This window comes from Spea bombifrons, chromosome 2 (genome assembly GCF_027358695.1).
Source record: "Spea bombifrons isolate aSpeBom1 chromosome 2, aSpeBom1.2.pri, whole genome shotgun sequence".
Lineage (NCBI taxonomy): Eukaryota > Metazoa > Chordata > Amphibia > Anura > Pelobatidae > Spea > Spea bombifrons.
In genome coordinates, this window is record NC_071088.1 from 101,888,175 (window position 1) to 101,907,015 (window position 18,841).

Consider the following 18,841-nt stretch of genomic DNA (forward strand, 5'->3'; position numbering starts at 1 on the left):
GTAATATTTTGTGTCTTCTCCAGGAAAAAGATACAAGAGTGTGTGAGCACCCACTGTCTGACATCGTAATTGCTGGGGAGGCAGCACATCCTTTGCCCGACACATTCCACCGTCTCCTCCAGACTATATCCGATCTCATGATGTCCCTTCCTGGTGGCAGTTCACTACAACAAATGGCTTTACGGTATTTAGATTTTTTGTGTATTAGGTATATTTTATTTATGCAACTGGTGATGGTGCTTTATCTCTTTCATGTACTATACATTTGGTGACTACTGTTGCTCTGTATTTTTTGTGTTGTGGACAAGTTGTTAAAATACAGTTAAATTAGATGGAGAAGGATGTGGATTATTAGAGTTGTAGAGTTCTAAATGAATCTGTATTTTCTTCTTAGGTGTTGGAGTCTGAAGTTTAAACAATCTGACCACCAGTTCCTTCATCAGAGTAATGTATTCCATCACATTAACAACATTCTCTCCAAATCGGATGACGGAGACAGCGAGGAGAGTTTTAATATTAGTGTACAGTCTGGTTTTGAAGCTATCAATCAGGCAAGTTTAGAATGTGTGAGCGCTTTATTTTTTAGGGCGACCACGCTGGCCCCTACAGAAGTTTATGCTTTTACGTGTGCTGGTCAGCAACATGTAAAAGGTATGCTTAAACACATGGCCGATGTGGTATAACACCTTGGATAACGTTTGCACCTTGTAAAATGTTGTAAATCCTGGCAAGACTTTCAGCTTCATGTAATGTATTTCTTCTCTGACTTGTTTATTGTTTTTCCGTAGGAGTTATGCATGGTAACTGCTCTGAAAGACATGACCAGCATTGTGGACATAAAGACCTCAAGTCGGCCAGCTATGATTGGCAGTCTGACCGATGGATCAACGGAAACATTCTGGGAATCAGGAGACGAAGATAAAAATAAGACAAAGAGCATAACAATAAATTGCATTAAAGGCATAAATGCTCGCTACGTTTCAGTCCATGTTGATAACTCTCGAGACTTAGGGGTAATTCTACCTATTGTAATTTCTTTCTGATACTTGGAATAGTTACAGAACTGTTTACCCGTTTAGATTGTACAGGACTCTATTCTGCAGTCTTATTTTGATAAAATATTTCTTAGGCCTGCTGAAACTGGTTATCCCAGTTTTATCTGCCCTTTCAAACATGATTATCTTTTTGACACACATTTTATCAACAGATACATATAAGTGTTTTTGAAATAAATTCCCATACTCTCCCAGGACCAGTGCAAGTAAACTAGGCTAGAGCCTTGTGCCTACTTTGGCAGGAAGATGTGATTTTATCTTATATTGTAAAATGTGATTAAACAATAAAGCTTATCAACAGTATATCTGTGTTTTAAATACAAGGGGCATAATTTTAGTTTTTGTCTTTTTTTTTTCTCTTGTAGAATAAAGTAACTTCCATGACTTTTCTCACTGGCAAAACTGTAGAAGACTTGTGCAGAATTAAACAGGTAAATTCAGTCCTTCTGTTTGCAGAATATAAGGGAAAAAGGCCTCTGTTAAACTGTTTTGTTACAAGAATATCTACTGTGAGGTTTTTTTTAAATTCTGTTTTTGTTATTTTCATTAAATACATATCTTTTTTGTGCTGTAAGGGACAATACACCTCTTTCAGACATGCCCCACACTGTAGGTTAACATAGTGGAATAACTGGGGCCCTTAAGTTATTGCGTTACAGTGTGCTTTGTGTTGACTGATATTGTTTTTGTGTGACCTTATTCTGGAATTATGATTCAAAAAATTTGTCGATTCCCGGGTTAATGGCATGTTTTGACATAGGTTGATTTGGATTCACGACACATCGGGTGGGTCACAAGTGAATTACCTGGAGGGGATAATCACATCCTAAAGATTGAGTTGAAGGGCCCCGAGAATACCCTAAGAGTGCGGCAGGTGAAGGTTCTCGGCTGGAAAGATGGAGAGTCCATTAAGATCGCCGGTCAGATATCTGCAAGCGTTGCCCAGCAAAGGAACTGTGAATCGGAGACGTTGCGTGTCTTTAGGCTGATAACCTCCCAGGTTAGTGCTATGTACTTAGAAATCACCGTGGATCAGCAGTATGCAAGGTTTGGAAGCTATGGGTTATTCTTGATAAGCAGGAAAATATTTAAACAGACTTGCGTCGTTGGAGATTGGGTATAAAAAGCAGATCTGATTCTAAACGAAGAGCTGGGGTAGTGGAAATCAATGAGATTCTCCAGACTGCACCAGAGCTGCTTTTTATTGATAGACCCTGAAATGACTCTCACCGCTGGCTCGTGCTTGATGGCAAAAAGATGTTCTGTATATCATCATCTTTATGTGTAGAATTTAATTCGGGAAGCTCCAGGCCATTTCCTGAGAAATATGTAACTGGAGGGTGTTTTATTTTTTTTATGTTTGTTTAATTCAGGTGTTTGGCAAGTTGATTTCTGGAGATGCTGAACCAACACCAGAGCAAGAGGAAAAAGCTCTTCTGTCCTCTCCTGAAGGCGAAGAAAAGGTAACTTGTGTGTTGGCTACCTCAAGGTTTATAACAAGAATCTCCACTAGGACTAATTTGTAATTGTATGGGCTATACTTTTCTTTGTGAATAGTTCTACTGCTTCAAAATTACACAATTATACCGTTTGTGATTTTTAACACGTGATAAAATGGCACCCTGTATGGAAATATGTTGTAAACCGTGAATGTGGTAAATTTTGTTATAGGCTCCATCAGATGCTGACCTGAAGGAGCACATGGTTGGGATAATATTTAGCAGGAGTAAGCTGACCAACTTGCAGAAACAGGCAAGTATTGCAGGAAAAATTGGTTATTTTGGTAGCTTCATAGAAAACATAAAACTTTGTTTTATAAAGAGTATAATAATTGGACATTTTTGCTACAAATCAAAGTCTGTGTCTCCGAGAAATGCATAAAAGTTGCACAGTACGTAAAAATGTGATATCTTTGTGCCTGACGATGCAGAAGATCTACAGTATTCATCATCAATAGAAGTAACAACCTGTTTTCGCTTTCAGGTTTGTGCTCACATTGTGCAGGCCATTCGCATGGAGGCCACACGTGTCCGTGAAGAGTGGGAGCATGCCATTTCCAGCAAGGAGAATGCCAACTCGCAGCCCAATGATGAGGACGCCTCATCGGATGCATACTGCTTTGAGCTGCTCTCCATGGTGCTTGCTCTGAGTGGGTCGAATGTGGGCAGGCAGTATTTAGCCCAGCAGCTTACTTTGCTGCAAGACCTTTTCCATCTGCTACATACGGCGTCTCCTAGAGTGCAGAGACAAGTGAGTGATTGTTCTACAGTGCCTCTTTAATGGAAACGTGTGCGTCTGTGGTGGGATTGGTAATTGTTGGTTTTATAAGTGCATTACCTCAGGCCCTCCGACTCCTTCAAAACCATCCGTGGAGTCATCTGGATCAGATGTCTGACACAAGTAGCTCCTTTCCAGCCCTTGAATGGAGGCTCTTTGGGGATTATTTAATGAAAGAAGCGTTGTTTTAGCTCCTTCACGTCACTATTTTCATGAGTCTGCAGGAGAAGTCGTGGCTTTACTCACTCACTTCACTATTCATGGTGAAGAGCCAACCCAAGTGAGTTTCTGCTGCAAGACGAGTTTGCCTGGCCCTGTTTAATGTATATTCAAGTAAGCAAGATTTCATCTCCACCAATTGAATTATGCATTATACAGGGCCACCTCAGCCCTTCATGCTGGAGAAACATGCTGCTGTTGGCCCTTCATAACGAATAGTGAAGTAAGCGTGTTAAACTGCTACTCAAACATACAGTTGACAAACTTTAAAGGGGCACTCCATTCGTCATATACACTTGCTACTCCAAAGCTCACTGAAAGAATGAATTATAGAGGGGACATTTCAAGGAGAGAAGTTCAATTAGTTAGCATCCACAGTAGGAAGGAGGGAAAAAGCATATTGTAAACAAAATACATATTTGGTGTGTGTGTGTGATATATAGGAAAGGGCTTATATTTTATAATGTATCTATTAGGACACACTAGATGATATTTTGGTAGGGACTGCATTCTGATTATTCTAGTGTCGTTTCCTCTTGGAGTTTATTGTGATGCGACTAGCCACAGGGGTTGTGTAATGTTTTGGTTATAGGGGTCATCTCCTTTATATTTTAAGAGCAGACCAGGGTGTTTTAGATGACTGGAATAAAGGTTATATTGGAAATTATTTATTTAGGGAGAATCGTCTTTCTGACCACTCTCTACTTTTACAGTCTAGCAGCTGGCTTGAGAACTCTGATGAAAAGAGGTCTTGTTGCCATAAGAATCACTAGGACGACCCAATGAGTAGTAACATACAGTCGGTTGCTGTAGTGAAAAGATTACTTTTCGAGAGTTGCACCTAAATATATACATGTTATGGTAGATATTGTAGGACATCAGTACACATTTTCGTATGATTTTGTCAGTTTTTACATTCTGGTTCACACTTTATTCTGCTTACAAACCCATATGACTTTTATTGAATCGTTTCTGGAATAAGATAAGTAATATGGTTTAAGGCATATATATCAATGATTCCCATCTCTGTGTTGCAGGTGACTTCGTTGCTGCGTCGTGTTTTACCGGAAGTGACTCCGTCTCGTTTAGCAAGCATCATTGGAGTGAAGTCTCTTCCCCCAGCCGACATTAGTGATATTATCCATTCCACAGAGAAAGGGGACTGGAATAAGCTGGGCATATTGGACATGTTGCTGGGGTGCATAGCCAAGGCTCTGACAGTCCAGCTAAAGGCCAAGGGAACACCGATCACTGGTACAGCTGGCATGAGTGCAGGGAAAGGTGTCACTACTGTTACCTTGCCAATGATCTTCAATTCTAGGTATGGAAATCATTTTATTCATACATGAAACATGCCTGTGTAATTAATGATAACAATTGGCATCGACTGCGAATGTAGGTAGCCCGTTTTTTCCTTTGGTTTGTCTGGTCATGGCACATATCAGACCATTTATTACCCTGACTTTTTTTAAATTATTCATCCTTTAGAACATATTGGTGAGTTACCCTGTCATCTGCATAGAACCGTTCTATGCTTCAGCTGGAGACTTGCCTGCCGGGCTGCGTGACAACACATGTAGAATAGGCACTTATAATATCAAAAGATTGCTCATGATTAGAGCTGTCTATTAACAGAAACGTTCACCGCACATTTTTCTTTACACATCGGGTTCTCTCTGTTACTTTGTAGAACTGCGTATACAGCCCTGCTGTTTGGATTGTTGCAGGTCTGTAGTGTGCAATCGCTTTTAGCCCTTGTGTAGTGTTTGCCATTCAAGTTTTCAGTTAACATTGAGCCGACAATCTATCACTGCACCCCTGCCTCCTCCTGCTGACCTATATATTGTACACGCGTTCTCTTTTGTTAAAGTCTACATTTCTCATCTCCAACACTAAAGGTTCTTTTCTATTAATAAGTAGGTGTATGGTTTATGATCACATTATGGCTTATAGTAATGGATGTAAAATATACTGTAAGAACCTCTCATTTGGAGAAAAGAACCAAGTGAAAAGTGATAGTTGTGACTAGATTTTTATCTGAACATGTGTAAATGAGGCAGTGCATTTGGTGGTGGATTAAAATAATTCCAAATTCAGTTTTGAGTCCTAAATGGACCTTTGGGCTGCGGGGCATAGGGGTTTCACTCACATGCCTCCTACAAACTGCCCATGACTTACGAAGGAGTTAAACCTAGTGCTAGGAGGCAGTCGGCTCTCTTCTCTGGTCTGTAATTCCATGCTTTATTTGACAGTAGACTCCCTGTGACTTTTGAGGTCAAATTGACTAGCTCCAGGGAATGTTTTCTACATCGCACTGACTGATGTGTTGTAAAACAGTTTGTATTTGTTTCATACAGTTATCTCCGGAGAGGTGAAAGCCACTGGTGGATGAAAGGCTCCACTCCCACTCAGATTTCTGAGATCATCATTAAATTAATCAAAGACATGGCTGCGGTAAGTTCCCATCAACCAGGTGAACGTGTTAAATTGTCTCACTACTGTTATGTGCTATCAGAAACAGCCCCAAATGTAAATGTTGCAAATGTTCTGATTTGCTATATGCCACTTTTGGATACTGTCCAGAATCCTGTAGCGATTGACCTTTTTCTTCCTGTATTTTTCTTGATTTGTCCAATAGGGACATCTTTCTGAAGCTTGGTCTAGAGTCACTAAGAATGCAATTGCCGAGACAATCATTGCACTGACAAAAATGGAGGAAGAGTATCGTTCTCCAGTACGATGCATCGCCACTACCAGGGTGAGCCTAAAGCCGTAACATCTCTACTTCTTTTTACAGACTGCAAACCAGGCCCAAAAATATGGAATGTACCAGTATAAAAGACCTTACTGTTTACCTACTGTAGCACTGGCTCCTGTATCAGTTCATTCTTTTTTCAGTATTGACTTGGCATTGTCCTATGTAATTGTTAATAGCCTTTTTTCCCATTGATTATCTTAATAGCTGTGGCTGGCTGTAGCCTCTCTGTGTGTGCTAGATCAAGACCACGTGGATCGATTGTCTTCTGGCCGGTGGATGGGAAAGGATGGTCAACAGAAACAAATGGTAATCTATTTTTAGTCCATTCATGATGTAGACTGTTGAAAGGTTGTCATAGATATTAATGGTCCAGAGAAAAGCGGTCATTACTTGCATTCTCCTTTTTGTCCATCTGTTAATTTTTTTCCCTTCCATGTCTTTTCAGCCGATGTGTGATAATCACGATGATGGTGAAACTGCAGCAATCATTTTGTGCAATGCCTGTGGGAACTTATGTACAGACTGTGATCGGTTTCTTCATTTGCACAGACGAACAAAATCTCACCAGAGACAGGTAGAATATTTAGGGGAGAAAAAAATCACTTTTTCTGGCAGCAGACCAACATGTGGATGTTATGACTTTAATCTGCATCCTTCACATTGGCCCCATTGATGGACACTTTGGTCGCATCATTTTGGGATATATGTAACAAGCTCTGTTGCCTTTACATTCTGTTTTTAATAGTTCACCTCCTTACGTCTGTTCCACTAGGTGTTCAAAGAGGAGGAAGAAGCAATTAAAGTTGACCTTCATGAGGGCTGTGGCAGAACAAAGTTATTCTGGTTGATGGCTCTTGCAGATTCCAAAACCATGAAAGCAATGGTGGAGTTCAGGGAACAAACTGGTAAGTATCCTAGAAGCATTCTTCAAAGGCGAAGTCCCCTATGCCCCAATAGAAAATGCAGTTTATTAATGACAGAGGTGCAAGTGCTCTGTAGCCCAATTTGGTCATTTGTTTCTTCTCCAGCAAAAGTCCAATTTATAAATTGCTGTGAAACGTACTTTTAAGGTGTAAATTAGTTGAAAAATCAGTTGTGAATTTGTAGTTTTATCGTCTGTTTTTTTGCTCTTTATGCTATCCAGCCATTGTCCTTGTAATTGATTCTCGGCTATCACCAAATGGATAGGAGCTTTTTCTTCCATTTGACTTAATTCCCTAATCTCATGGACAGCTTTTCTGTTAAGCACCTCACAAATGTCTTTGTCTAACTATATTTAATTTTCTTTACAGGAAAGCCAGCAAGCAGCAGCTCTGAAACCTGCCGTTTCTGTGGCTCTAGGAATGGGACAGAGTTATCTGCTGTGGGCAGCGTGTGCTCCGATGCCGACTGTCAGGTGAGACAGATCGAATGCATTTGCACCATTTTGTACTAGAGTAATAACTGATTCCTACATGATCGGGTTTTTGCTAAATGGAAATTGTTGTACAACATTCACCAGCAAAGTTTTCTGATGAAAATGGCAATAAATGCTAATCTTGAATCTGTCTGGATGTGTAGGAATATGCCAAGACGGCTTGCAGCAAGACTCATCCTTGCGGACATACCTGTGGCGGTGTTAAGAATGAAGATCGCTGTTTGCCCTGCCTGCATGGCTGTGATAAAAACGCAACAAGTCTCAAACAAGACGCTGATGATATGTGTATGATCTGCTTTACAGAGGCGCTCTCGGCAGCTCCAGCTATTCAGGTAAACTTTGGGCAAGGAGGGTCTCTTTCTCTATATGTTTTAGTGCCAGTTACGTTGGAGTTGAAAGTATGTATGTATGTATGTGTAGATATAGATATATATAGATATAGATATATATATATATATATATATATATATATATATATATATATATATTTACATATATATATTATATATTACATAAACTTAAATGTCATCTGGTGCATGTTAAAGCGGAGACTACCTTCACTTATAGGGCATGCACACTATCTTTATCAATCTACCAGTTCCTGCAGCGTAAAGGGAGGTCCCATGGAAAAAACCTTTTTCTAAGAGTATTAAATACAGCACTGCATACCGATATACTTAATATAACTGGAGCTTGCCATTGTAGGCAATTGTGTCATATTTAGGATGACATTGCCTGCTTGACCACCTATTTATGGCAATGCTGCTTATCCAGTGAAATCCTTTCCTCTGTAGACTTTAATGAGACTGATTGCCAAGCTGTGTGATAGAGACTGAGCCATGCTATTTATCACAGGGAGTCTGAGGAGTGGGTCACGGTGTTTGTAAAGTAGACTGCGGCAAAATAACAGCTAGAACACATACAAATGGAAACATGCAAACACTAGAACTGATTTTAAAAAAAATAAAATGAGACAATATTGTGTGTAACTGTTACAATGTAATAATAAAAATGTTTGCTTCGGTTCCTGGAACATCCAGTACTGGCTTCCTGGTTCTAGGTCGGCTATATGCTGATAAATCGTCTAAGCCTCATAAGAAAATATTCTGTAGTATGTACTCCATGTCGTTTTTCCGAATAGATGTTGTGACAAACCTCATTTGTTTACTTTTCTGGTATTGCGGTAGCCTGTGTAAATGTCTTGTTTTTCATTTTATTTTTATAGCTTTATCCTTTGGTTATACCAATATTGTGTGATTTAAACTGTGCTACCTTTTTATTCTTCCCTCAAGCTGGACTGCAGCCACGTGTTCCACTTACAATGTTGCCGGCGCGTTCTAGAAAATCGTTGGCTGGGGCCACGTATAACATTCGGCTTTATGTCCTGCCCAATATGCAAGGTAAATATTGGGGTGAAGAGCAAAGCTGCGTGCTGGAGTTTCCTAGTTTCAAATTGCATTATTTTTATTTATTTTCCTTTCTTTCTATAACCCCTGTATGCAGTATGACTGTGAATTATAGTATACTGTAGATATATTCATCTCAGCCACCATTGGTGTTCATGGTCTCCTGCTATTGAAGTAGCAGACTTTGCATGTTGTTTTCCCCTTACTTAGAATGTGAATTTTGTGTGCCCAGAGATGCAAGAACTCCAAAGAGGGCCCATAGTATATTTTAGAGGAGTGATAAACATCTGGACTCTGACATCCAGGATATTAAAACATTGATCGTAATATTTTTCAGGGTTTTTGGGGTTTTTGTGTTTGTTTTTTTGCTTAGTACTTGGTGTAATCAAAGTCCTACAACTGACAACTGTGGTTGTATGCTGCTTGCTTTGCAGAACAAAATCAATCATACAGTATTAAAGGATCTTCTTGATCCAATTAAAGAACTTCACGAGGATGTTAGAAGAAAAGCTTTGATGCGGTTGGAATACGAAGGTCTGCACAAAAGTGATGCCATCACTACCCCAGGGGTCCGGTTCTACAATGACCCAGCCAGCTATGCCATGAACAGATATGCTTATTACGTCTGCTACAAGTGCAAAAAGGTATTGGTGGTGTATTTAATAAGGAATTTTTTGGGGAACACTTCTAGGAACTAAATCTACATTTGCTCCAAAAAATGTCTTAATCCAATTTATAAGGTCGTTGGAAATGTGTGTGCGTGTACAGAGTGCAAAGAAAACTCTGATCAATTCATTCTTATATAATTGGTTTATTTTTCCTTTGTTATATAAGTTTTTTGTAAAATATAACTGTGTGTGTGAGAATGTCAAAAGATGCATTGTGCTTATATAGGAGGGAAAATATATTTGCTGACTATTTTAAATAATATCATGTCAGGGAAATGTTTGCCTGTTTTTCATTTTTTTATGTGTGCATTGTTTGTTTTTTGGTATTTTTGGTTTGTTGGTGTATTGGAAAACTGCATTTTCTATATAACTTTTCTGATCTCATTTCAGGCATACTTTGGAGGGGAAGCCCGTTGTGATGCTGAAGCAGGACAAGGAGATGACTATGATCCTAGAGAGCTGATTTGTGGAGCATGCTCAGATGTATCCAGGGCCCAGGTAACACTTTGTGCCTCTTTTCTTTGGGCATCCCCGGTAGTCTTTATGTACAAGTCTCATAAATAACTGACACTTGTGGCATAATTTAGACATAGTGGGGTGTATGTCTCTGCTTCACTAAGGCTTCAATGCTTCTACTGCACACCGAGTTTGTGTTGCAATGACTCATTGATTTGTTGTTTTTAATTGGCAGCTTGTGTGTAGTTTAGACTATATACTCTTTCTTTGCAATTAACGTGGTGGTAAATCTATTTAAGATTCCATCATGTGACTTTGTTTTTTAATCAGGCGAAAGGAAAGATGCACAGATTGGAAAGACAGTCAAAGTCCTTGGTCAGAGGCCTCCTTTTACCTATTATCAGTAGTTATCTCAGTTGACTTATGACTAAATGTAAAGTTGGAGAGTCCCTGCTGTCACTAGTGCACTAGGTTTTGTGGTTACTTTTTGCGATCTGGCTAAATCTCTGTTGGTGAGAAGGACCCTGTTGTCATACGTTTTAATCACATTATTTTACAATGCAGATTAAGTGATTATTACTAAACCATGGATCTGTTTTGAGTCAACATATTCAAATATATGATACTGGCCTTGTTTCGATCACATTAAGAATCTAACAAGACAGTTACGACTTCCTTTTAACAAATATCCCACTTTTTTTTCCCCCTTCTTTCTCTCTGACAGATGTGCCCAAAACATGGTACTGATTTCCTAGAATACAAGTGTCGCTACTGCTGCTCGGTGGCGGTCTTCTTCTGCTTCGGAACAACTCATTTTTGTAATGCCTGTCATGATGATTTTCAGAGAATGACTAGTATATCTAAAGAGGAACTTCCACATTGTCCTGCAGGTCAGTACACATGTAGTTTAAACGATATTAAACAATAATTTTGAGACCATATATATATAATTATATCTAAATAGATTTATTACCCGACTTACAAAAAAAAAATATGTAAACATTAAGGTGAATTATTTATTTTAGAAAAGTGTTACCATACTAAATGGTGACAAGAGAACTCCTGCTTTGGGTAAATTCCATACCAGATAAACAGTAATAAAATTAAAAAGGAGGAAGTTTATTTTAAATGGAGAAAATAAAATGCTAAAATAAGAGGTCATCAACTCAAAGTAGAGAGTGAGTTGCTTAGATTTAATGTTACGGAGATGGTGGTAGATAAATGGAACAGTTTCCCAGTGGTAGAGGCTGATGTAGCGAAGAAATCTAATCATGCGTGGGGTAGGCATATGACTGTCCTGGATCTAAGACAAGACTAAATTGCAATCGGTTATATCAATTCTTCCTTTTTTTTTTTCCAGGTCCAAAAGGCAAACAGATTGAAGGCACAGAGTGTCCCCTTCATGTGGTCCATCCTCCCACAGGAGAAGAGTTTGCCCTGGGTTGTGGAGTGTGTAGAAATGCTCACACCTTTTAATTGAGCTTGTCTACTCTTCCGGTTTTCTTTTTGATTTGTGAAGTTTTGACACAGACTCGTACAGTCTGTTGCGTCGCAGTGCCAGGCAGGTTCTGGACAACAGCCCTCGGTCAGGATGGGACCACTGGAGAGTCTGAGAACAAGGTTAAATGGGAAGAAGGCACCAGACACTACTGTGTATTCAAAATCCATGCTATCCAAACCAAACGTTAATTGTTCCTCTTAAACGCAGATGTTGATACCTGCGAGGTGTTTGCATGTGGTCATTCAGTACATCACCGTTGAAAGGGTAAAGGTTATGTAAAGATGAGCACACAGCTCGGATAGGGAGGTTCCTCACATCTGGGATCTAGAAAAGTCAGAGCAGTGAGTATTTACCTTTTCAGAGTCCTATTCAACTTCACCCACATCATGCGGAAAGTAAGAGGAGTTTATTTTCGAGACTGTTAAATTAAAGCCTTCATCGCTGGAAAAGGCCTCAGCAAACAATGATGAAGTTGAAAGACATTTGAATGGCTTATAAATGTAAGAACGTATAAAGTTGTATCAAATGCTGTACATAGTACATAAAGATATCAATGTTTGTCCTGTATAAGATTTACTACATTACAACAGCAGTTTCAGTTAAACTGGGTTATGTTTGAGCCTGAAATTTTAATGAAGTGCAATACTGAGTGTGCCTCATATCTTTGCAGCCGTAAACTTTCTGGAATGTACACGTTAATAAAGCCACTGTACATTTTTATACAGTGACAGTCTGGTGAATGTTAAGGATCTTATTTAAGAGGAATGGCTTTTAAAAAAAATAAAAATAATAAATAAAGAAGTAAATCATGTTGTATGTCAGTCTAACTTTTAAATTTGTGGTTTTATGGATATTTTTACTTGCTATTCTTTAGGGATAAATGTTGCAGTGTCAGGAATTATACGGTTTCCCTGTGTTTTTATATTCCCCCCAAAAATATTTTAATCCCTTCTATTTATATGACCAAAAGTTCCTCCACACCAAGTTCATGAAACCATGTGTTTATGGACCTTGCTTTGTGCACAGGGGTACAGTCATGCTGGAACTTGAAGGGTCCTTCCCCAAACTGGTGCTACAAAGTTGGAAGCATGTAGTTGTCTAAAATGTTTGTGTGCTATAGCTTTACCATTACACTTTCCTGGCACTAAGGGGCCTAACCCAAAGCACAGATTTTTCCATCAGAATAGCGAAGCAAGATTCATTACTCCAGAGAACATTTCCACTGCTCCATTATCCAGTGTGGCAGTGTGCTTTAAACTATCCTAGCCAATGTTTTGGCATTACACATAGCATTCTTCGGCTTGCATGCAGCTGCTCAGCCACTGAAACCCATTTCATGAAGCTCTTGATGCACTGTGCTTGTGTAGTAATTGGTGATTCTACTGATCGCTGGCAATTTCTGTTTTTATTTTATTTTTTAATTGGCTACATGCTTCGTGTGTGTGGTCTACTGCTTCATACCTGTGCTGTTATTCCTCAACGGTTCCATTTTAGAAACGTGATGAAGCCATGTTTAAAGTCAACAAACTCTTCAATATGACCCATTTTACTGCCAATGTTTGCCTATGGAGATGGCTGCCTTTGCTTGATTATATACACTTGTTAATGCCACACCCACTGCTAACATCTAAATTCAATAATTAGTAGTGGTGTCCACATACTTGCGGTCATACAGAGTACATTCAGCATATTTGAGCATAGAACATAATGCACTGCTTAGCAAAGTGAAAAGGGAAAATCTCATTTAAAGGAATGGCCAATGTGGTCACTATATCATGGTAAGCTCATGTGATCATATAATTTATGAATTTGCAGAAATAAACCTCCTGGAAACAAGATCATCGGTTCCTGGTTCAACAAAAACATGCCTTAGAGTGAAAGATGTGTCCATATTTTGGGGGGCAGTCAACTAGATGGGACATCTCTCCATTAGATGTGTCCTATGGCCTGGGCTGAACTTCAGGAATTCTAGCCATGGAGACCAAAAAGAAAAGCCTAAGTTCTACTGCTATAAATATACTAAATCATGGCAGCATAGTACCCAACATGGTAATGCATGTGCTTTTGTGTAGAGAAACAGTATAGCCTGTATGCATAATTCAAGCCTTGCAAAATCATATGAAGCCTAACATGGCATTGCTGTAAATGCGTACTTTTAAGTCATGGATGGACCTCAGCTGGCAGCTTGGCAGAAAATAAGCATTAGCTCTCCATAGGCAGGTATGGAGAAGCCTAGAGACGGTAAAAGATTATAGAAGATACAGCAGGGTAACTGAAATTAGAGCACAGAGTCTCCGCTTGTTTCTTTAACCACTTTAATGGTAATTGTGTACCTAACATCCAACACAAACTCATGCTGTTTTTTGTTAAAGTATTTTTTGAACATTTTACATTCCTAAGTAAGTTAAATCATGTCAGAGCTGGAACATTCTCACTGGCTACTTTATTAGGTACACCTTGCTAGTACCCCCTTTTGCCTTCATTCTTCGTGGCATACTTTGTACAAGGTGCTGGAAGCATTCAATTGGTACCTAAGGGCCCAAAGTGTGCCAAGAAAATGTCCCCCACACCATTACACCAGTAGCAGCCTGAACCGTAGATAAAAGGCAGGATGGAGCCATGCTTTCCTGTTTTATGCCAAAGCTTGACTCTGCCATCTGAATGTAGCAGCTGGAATCGAGACTCATCAGACCAGGCAACGTTCTTCGAGTCTTCCATTGTCCTCTTTTGGTGAGCCTGTGCAAATTGTAGCCTCGGTTTCCTGTCCTTAGCTGACAGGAGTGACACCCGGTGTGGTCTTCCTTGGTCGTTATTTGAGTTACTGTTGCCTCTCTGTCATCTTGAACCAGTCTGCACATTCTCCTATGACATCAACAAGACATTTTCATCCGCACAACTGCCGCTCACTGAATATTTTCCCTCTCTTGGACCATTCTCTGTAAACCCTAGAGATGGTTGTGCGTGAAAATCACAGTAGATCAACAGTCTCTGAAATACTCAAACCAGCCCATCTCGCACCAACAACCATGTCACATTCAAAGTCACTTAAGTCCCCGTTCTTTCCCGTTCTGTCTTTGCCACGTCTTCATGCCTAAATGCATTGAGTTGCTACCATGTGATTGGCTATTTGTGTTAACAAGCAATTGAACAGGTGTACCTAATAAAGTGGTCAGTGAGTGTATATGTTCTTTAAAAAGGGACATAGGTGACAAATGGTTCTCTGTACTTTATTCCGTGATTATTTTGGAGCAGTCATTAAAAAGGGGGAATCCATCATCTTTTGTTGAATCATATCACCCACAATCTCCTGCAGATTTTCACAGGTAACAGATCACATACAATTCTAGGTTATGCAGTTAAACAGCTGTACAGATACCCGTTAGCAACATGTGCAGTACATTGTTAAATTATGAATTGTCTATTAATATGGATACTTGGAGCAAGGAGCTAGAGATGACTTTAATGTGTAATATGAGAGTGTCTCTAATTTATTCTCCTGTCGGAAACCCCTTCTATGCGTTTGCACTGTGTGCCTGGCAGCACCTTGGTTTACCAGTGTGCACCTATGGTATACTCACTGCCAGCCAGCTTGGCTCGCCCAAGAGTTTCCGGTGGTCTGGGGGCACATGGACGCATGAATAGAAAGTGCCCGATTGATTTCATTCCTCCAAGACCAACCAGCCATGTAACAGTCGCTGCTTACCTCTGAAAACAACCAGCAGGAAAGAGGTTAAATGTCTTTAATTAAGCAGCGGGAAGCACAAGGTACACCCTTAACACACCCTTCTTAATGCTGGCTATCACACCTGAGACTCAAATTTATAACGCTGGCTTTTAACCAAGGGAACTCCTATGTAAATAAATAAAAACACTGGCAAAGTGCTGTCAACAAGTAAAGCTTTTTTCTCATTCATTAAACCAAGTTCTTATTATGTACCAAAGCAGTTGGTGGAATGTCCATTAACTACAGGTTAAAAGGGAAATTCAATGAGTTAAAAACCTTGAGCATAAAATATGGCGCTGCGTACAGTAACATAGGTTGGCATTGGTAAAAACCTGGTTTTATCTCCTATTGTTCTAGGAAACTGCTTTATTTTCGGACCTGAAGGCTGCCATAGTTGTTAGTCATGTTTTCGGTTGATTCTTTATGGCAATATTAAGGAAGTCCCTTCCTCCATATGCACTATATATCCCAGGGATATATGGGACACCTGACCATTACACCAACAGGGACTTTTCTGACATCCCGTTCTAAATACATAGACATTAATATGTAGTCGGTCCCCCCTTTGCAGTTATAACAGCTTCCACTCTTCTGAGAAGGCTTTCCACAAGATTTTGGAGTGTTTCCGTGGGAATTTTTGCCACAGAAGATTTTTGCCGCATCCAGTAGAGCATTTGTGAGGTTAGGCACTGATGATGAATGAGAAGGCCTGGCTTGTAATCTCTGTTCCAGTTGATCCCAAAGGTTATTGATGGGGTTGAGATCAGGGCTCTGTGTGGGCCAGTCAAGTTCTTCCACACCAAACTCATCCAAGCCTGTAATGCTGGAATTGAAAAGGGCCTGCCCCAAAGTGCTCCCATGAAGTTGGAAGCATATTATCCCCAATATCTTGGTATGCTGAAGCCTTAAGATTTCCCTTCACTAGAAGTAAGGGACCCAACCCCTGATAAACAGCCCCATACCATTATTCTTCCTCCACAGAACTTGGTAGAATGCAGTGAGGCAGGTAATGTTCTGGCATCTGCCAAACCCAGACTCGCCCATAAGAGTAGCATAATTCGTCACCCCACGGAACACGTTTCCACTGCTCCTGAGTCCAGTGGCGGCGTGTTTTACACCACTTGATTCGACGCTTGGCATTGTGATCACTCGCTGTTCCTTTAATAAGACACCATTGTTTCCTTCTTTAACTAACAAGAAATGACATTAAGATGGCAAACTGAATTGCATTACAGTGGAAGCTTCTAAAAGTACTCAAATCTCTTTTCCAGTTTGCGTGGCTCAAGGATTTTGCCCCTTCACCTTTAGACTGTGGGATCAGAGAAAAAAACAATGCCACTCTGGCTAAAACTTGGTGTTCATAGGCACTTATTTGCTTTATAAAATAAAAAGAACCCTACAATTATACAGACTCAATGTCAAAAGTGATTTACGCCAGACATGTGACTTTGTTGTGGAGGAAATTTTGCCAGAGGTTTCAACACTTGTTTGGTGATAGGAATAGAAAGAAGGCATTTGTTCGGTTTAACATGATGTGAAATAGACTACAGCAGAAGTGGTAGAGTTTTATCGTATAAAGCGATGGTGGACATTTTCTAAACAGAAGGCCAGGCCAAGGACCAAGTACGATTTAAAGTCTTATAGTAGGTAGTAAAAACAGGCAGGTGTATTGGATTAAACAGCTCTTATCGTCGGTCAAATAATGTGTTCCTTTTCAATCTAAAATGAAATGGAACTTACAGCATTGTAATACAAAAGTAGAGCAGTAAAGCTCCACCCAGGCAAATATAAATATTTTAAGCCCTAAGTAAAAGATATGAATTAGAACAGTCATTTTTCATTTGTGCCCTGAACTGGTAGAAAATCAACACAATTTTCCATGAGCATAAGAAATCGATGACCCAGGCCTATATTTATTTAAAAATATATATTGTAATATTATTATATTTAATATAATGAAAACAAATTCCCTTGGCTACACACCTACATGAAATCACAGCTTTCAGACAGAAATATAATTAAAATGAATCATGAGAATGCAAAAAAGAACTACCTAAACAGACATTTGCATAATGTTTCCATGTGAAAAGCTCAGGAGAGGGCTGGGATCTTCTGGCCCAGGGGGCAGATAAAGCCAAGTGGCCCCATCGGCTCCTTTACCTCCCCCATTAACTAACATGTACCCACTGCCACACATAATTACACATTCTCTTAACATAGTTAATGTTTCCTGTTTTTAGGAATAAATGTTTACACATATTTAAGGGAAAAACAATGGTTTACAGTAAGATTTTGCATTACAAGAATATATGTTTTAATTAAATTATTATACCCAAAGAAACCAGAATCGCTAACAGGAAGAAAAGCTTGTGCACATGCTCTGTAGAACCCCCATTGAAATATAAAAACATATTTAGAAATTGGCCTTCCCTGCAGTATGTGGGATGTATAACGGAAAAACAGATTCCCTTGCCTGAGTTTATGTATGCTACATCGCGCAGGGCAGCATTTTACATGCACTGGTCAGAATGGGTTGATTTTTGGTGTACCTTTCCATAAAAAGTAGATGGCCCCCTATTACAGTAGGTGATTGTGCCCCCAAAAGTATAAGAGAAGCTATAACGAAACCAGATTTGTGGAAAGGCTGGAATGGCCCATACTGGAATGACCACAAACATCTGTAATATTCCATGCATCCTGGTGCTTCAAATGTAATGGATTTTTTTTAGATTAAACAATATATTTAGTTACCATGCTGGAGCAGTTCTTGGCAGGGATATGAATCATTTGTCTAGGCAAGTACTGATTTAATAGGTAGAGACATGTCTTCAAATGAAACATCTAATCTCGCTGGCAAGGCTCAAAAATATCAAGGGTGGAACTCCCACTGGTGGCGGCATTGCAAACCACCAGGGTTGTATCATCGTCACATGCCAGGACCCTGTATTTTCACAGCTGGAATGGCTGGATGCTATAGGCACTCTTCATTTTACCTCAATGGGCAGCAACATCATACAAATTAAACCTGATCAGACCTTGCGCTTCCAAAATTGGATAGAGGATGGAAGGTGGATATGTGTATTCATGGGCAGGTGTGTGTAAAGGCAGTGTATGTGTATATGTGTGTTTATGGGCAGGTGTGTGTAAGGGCAGTATATGTGTATATGTGTGTTAATGGGCAGGTATGTGTGAAGGTAGTCCAGGGCAGTCATGTGTAAGGGCAGTGTATGTGTGTATGCGTGTTTATGGGCAGGTATGTGTAAAGGCAAGGGTGCGTAAGGGCAGTATATGTGTATATGTATGTTTATGGGCAGGCGTCTATAAAAAATAGCTGGGGAGCACAATTTTCCATTCTTGCCT

General features: G+C 39.7%; 1 protein-coding gene across 1 annotated transcript in view; it reads left to right on the plus strand.

Annotated features, from left to right (window-relative positions):
• The window catches only part of MYCBP2 (MYC binding protein 2), a 90,923-nt gene extending 78,360 nt beyond the window's left edge, over positions 1-12,563 (plus strand). Inside the window, exons 65-85 of the mRNA XM_053455388.1 lie at positions 24-184; positions 395-551; positions 789-1,013; positions 1,421-1,486; positions 1,816-2,055; positions 2,429-2,518; positions 2,727-2,807; positions 3,039-3,305; positions 4,589-4,872; positions 5,909-6,005; positions 6,190-6,309; positions 6,514-6,615; positions 6,755-6,883; positions 7,082-7,214; positions 7,602-7,705; positions 7,870-8,058; positions 9,019-9,126; positions 9,567-9,776; positions 10,191-10,298; positions 10,981-11,146; positions 11,617-12,563. Coding sequence (XP_053311363.1) covers positions 24-184; positions 395-551; positions 789-1,013; positions 1,421-1,486; positions 1,816-2,055; positions 2,429-2,518; positions 2,727-2,807; positions 3,039-3,305; positions 4,589-4,872; positions 5,909-6,005; positions 6,190-6,309; positions 6,514-6,615; positions 6,755-6,883; positions 7,082-7,214; positions 7,602-7,705; positions 7,870-8,058; positions 9,019-9,126; positions 9,567-9,776; positions 10,191-10,298; positions 10,981-11,146; positions 11,617-11,732 — 3,153 coding nt within the window. The 3' untranslated portion in view covers positions 11,733-12,563. The remainder of the gene's footprint in view (positions 1-23; positions 185-394; positions 552-788; positions 1,014-1,420; positions 1,487-1,815; positions 2,056-2,428; positions 2,519-2,726; positions 2,808-3,038; positions 3,306-4,588; positions 4,873-5,908; positions 6,006-6,189; positions 6,310-6,513; positions 6,616-6,754; positions 6,884-7,081; positions 7,215-7,601; positions 7,706-7,869; positions 8,059-9,018; positions 9,127-9,566; positions 9,777-10,190; positions 10,299-10,980; positions 11,147-11,616) is intronic.
• Positions 12,564-18,841: the final 6,278 nt, after the last annotated feature.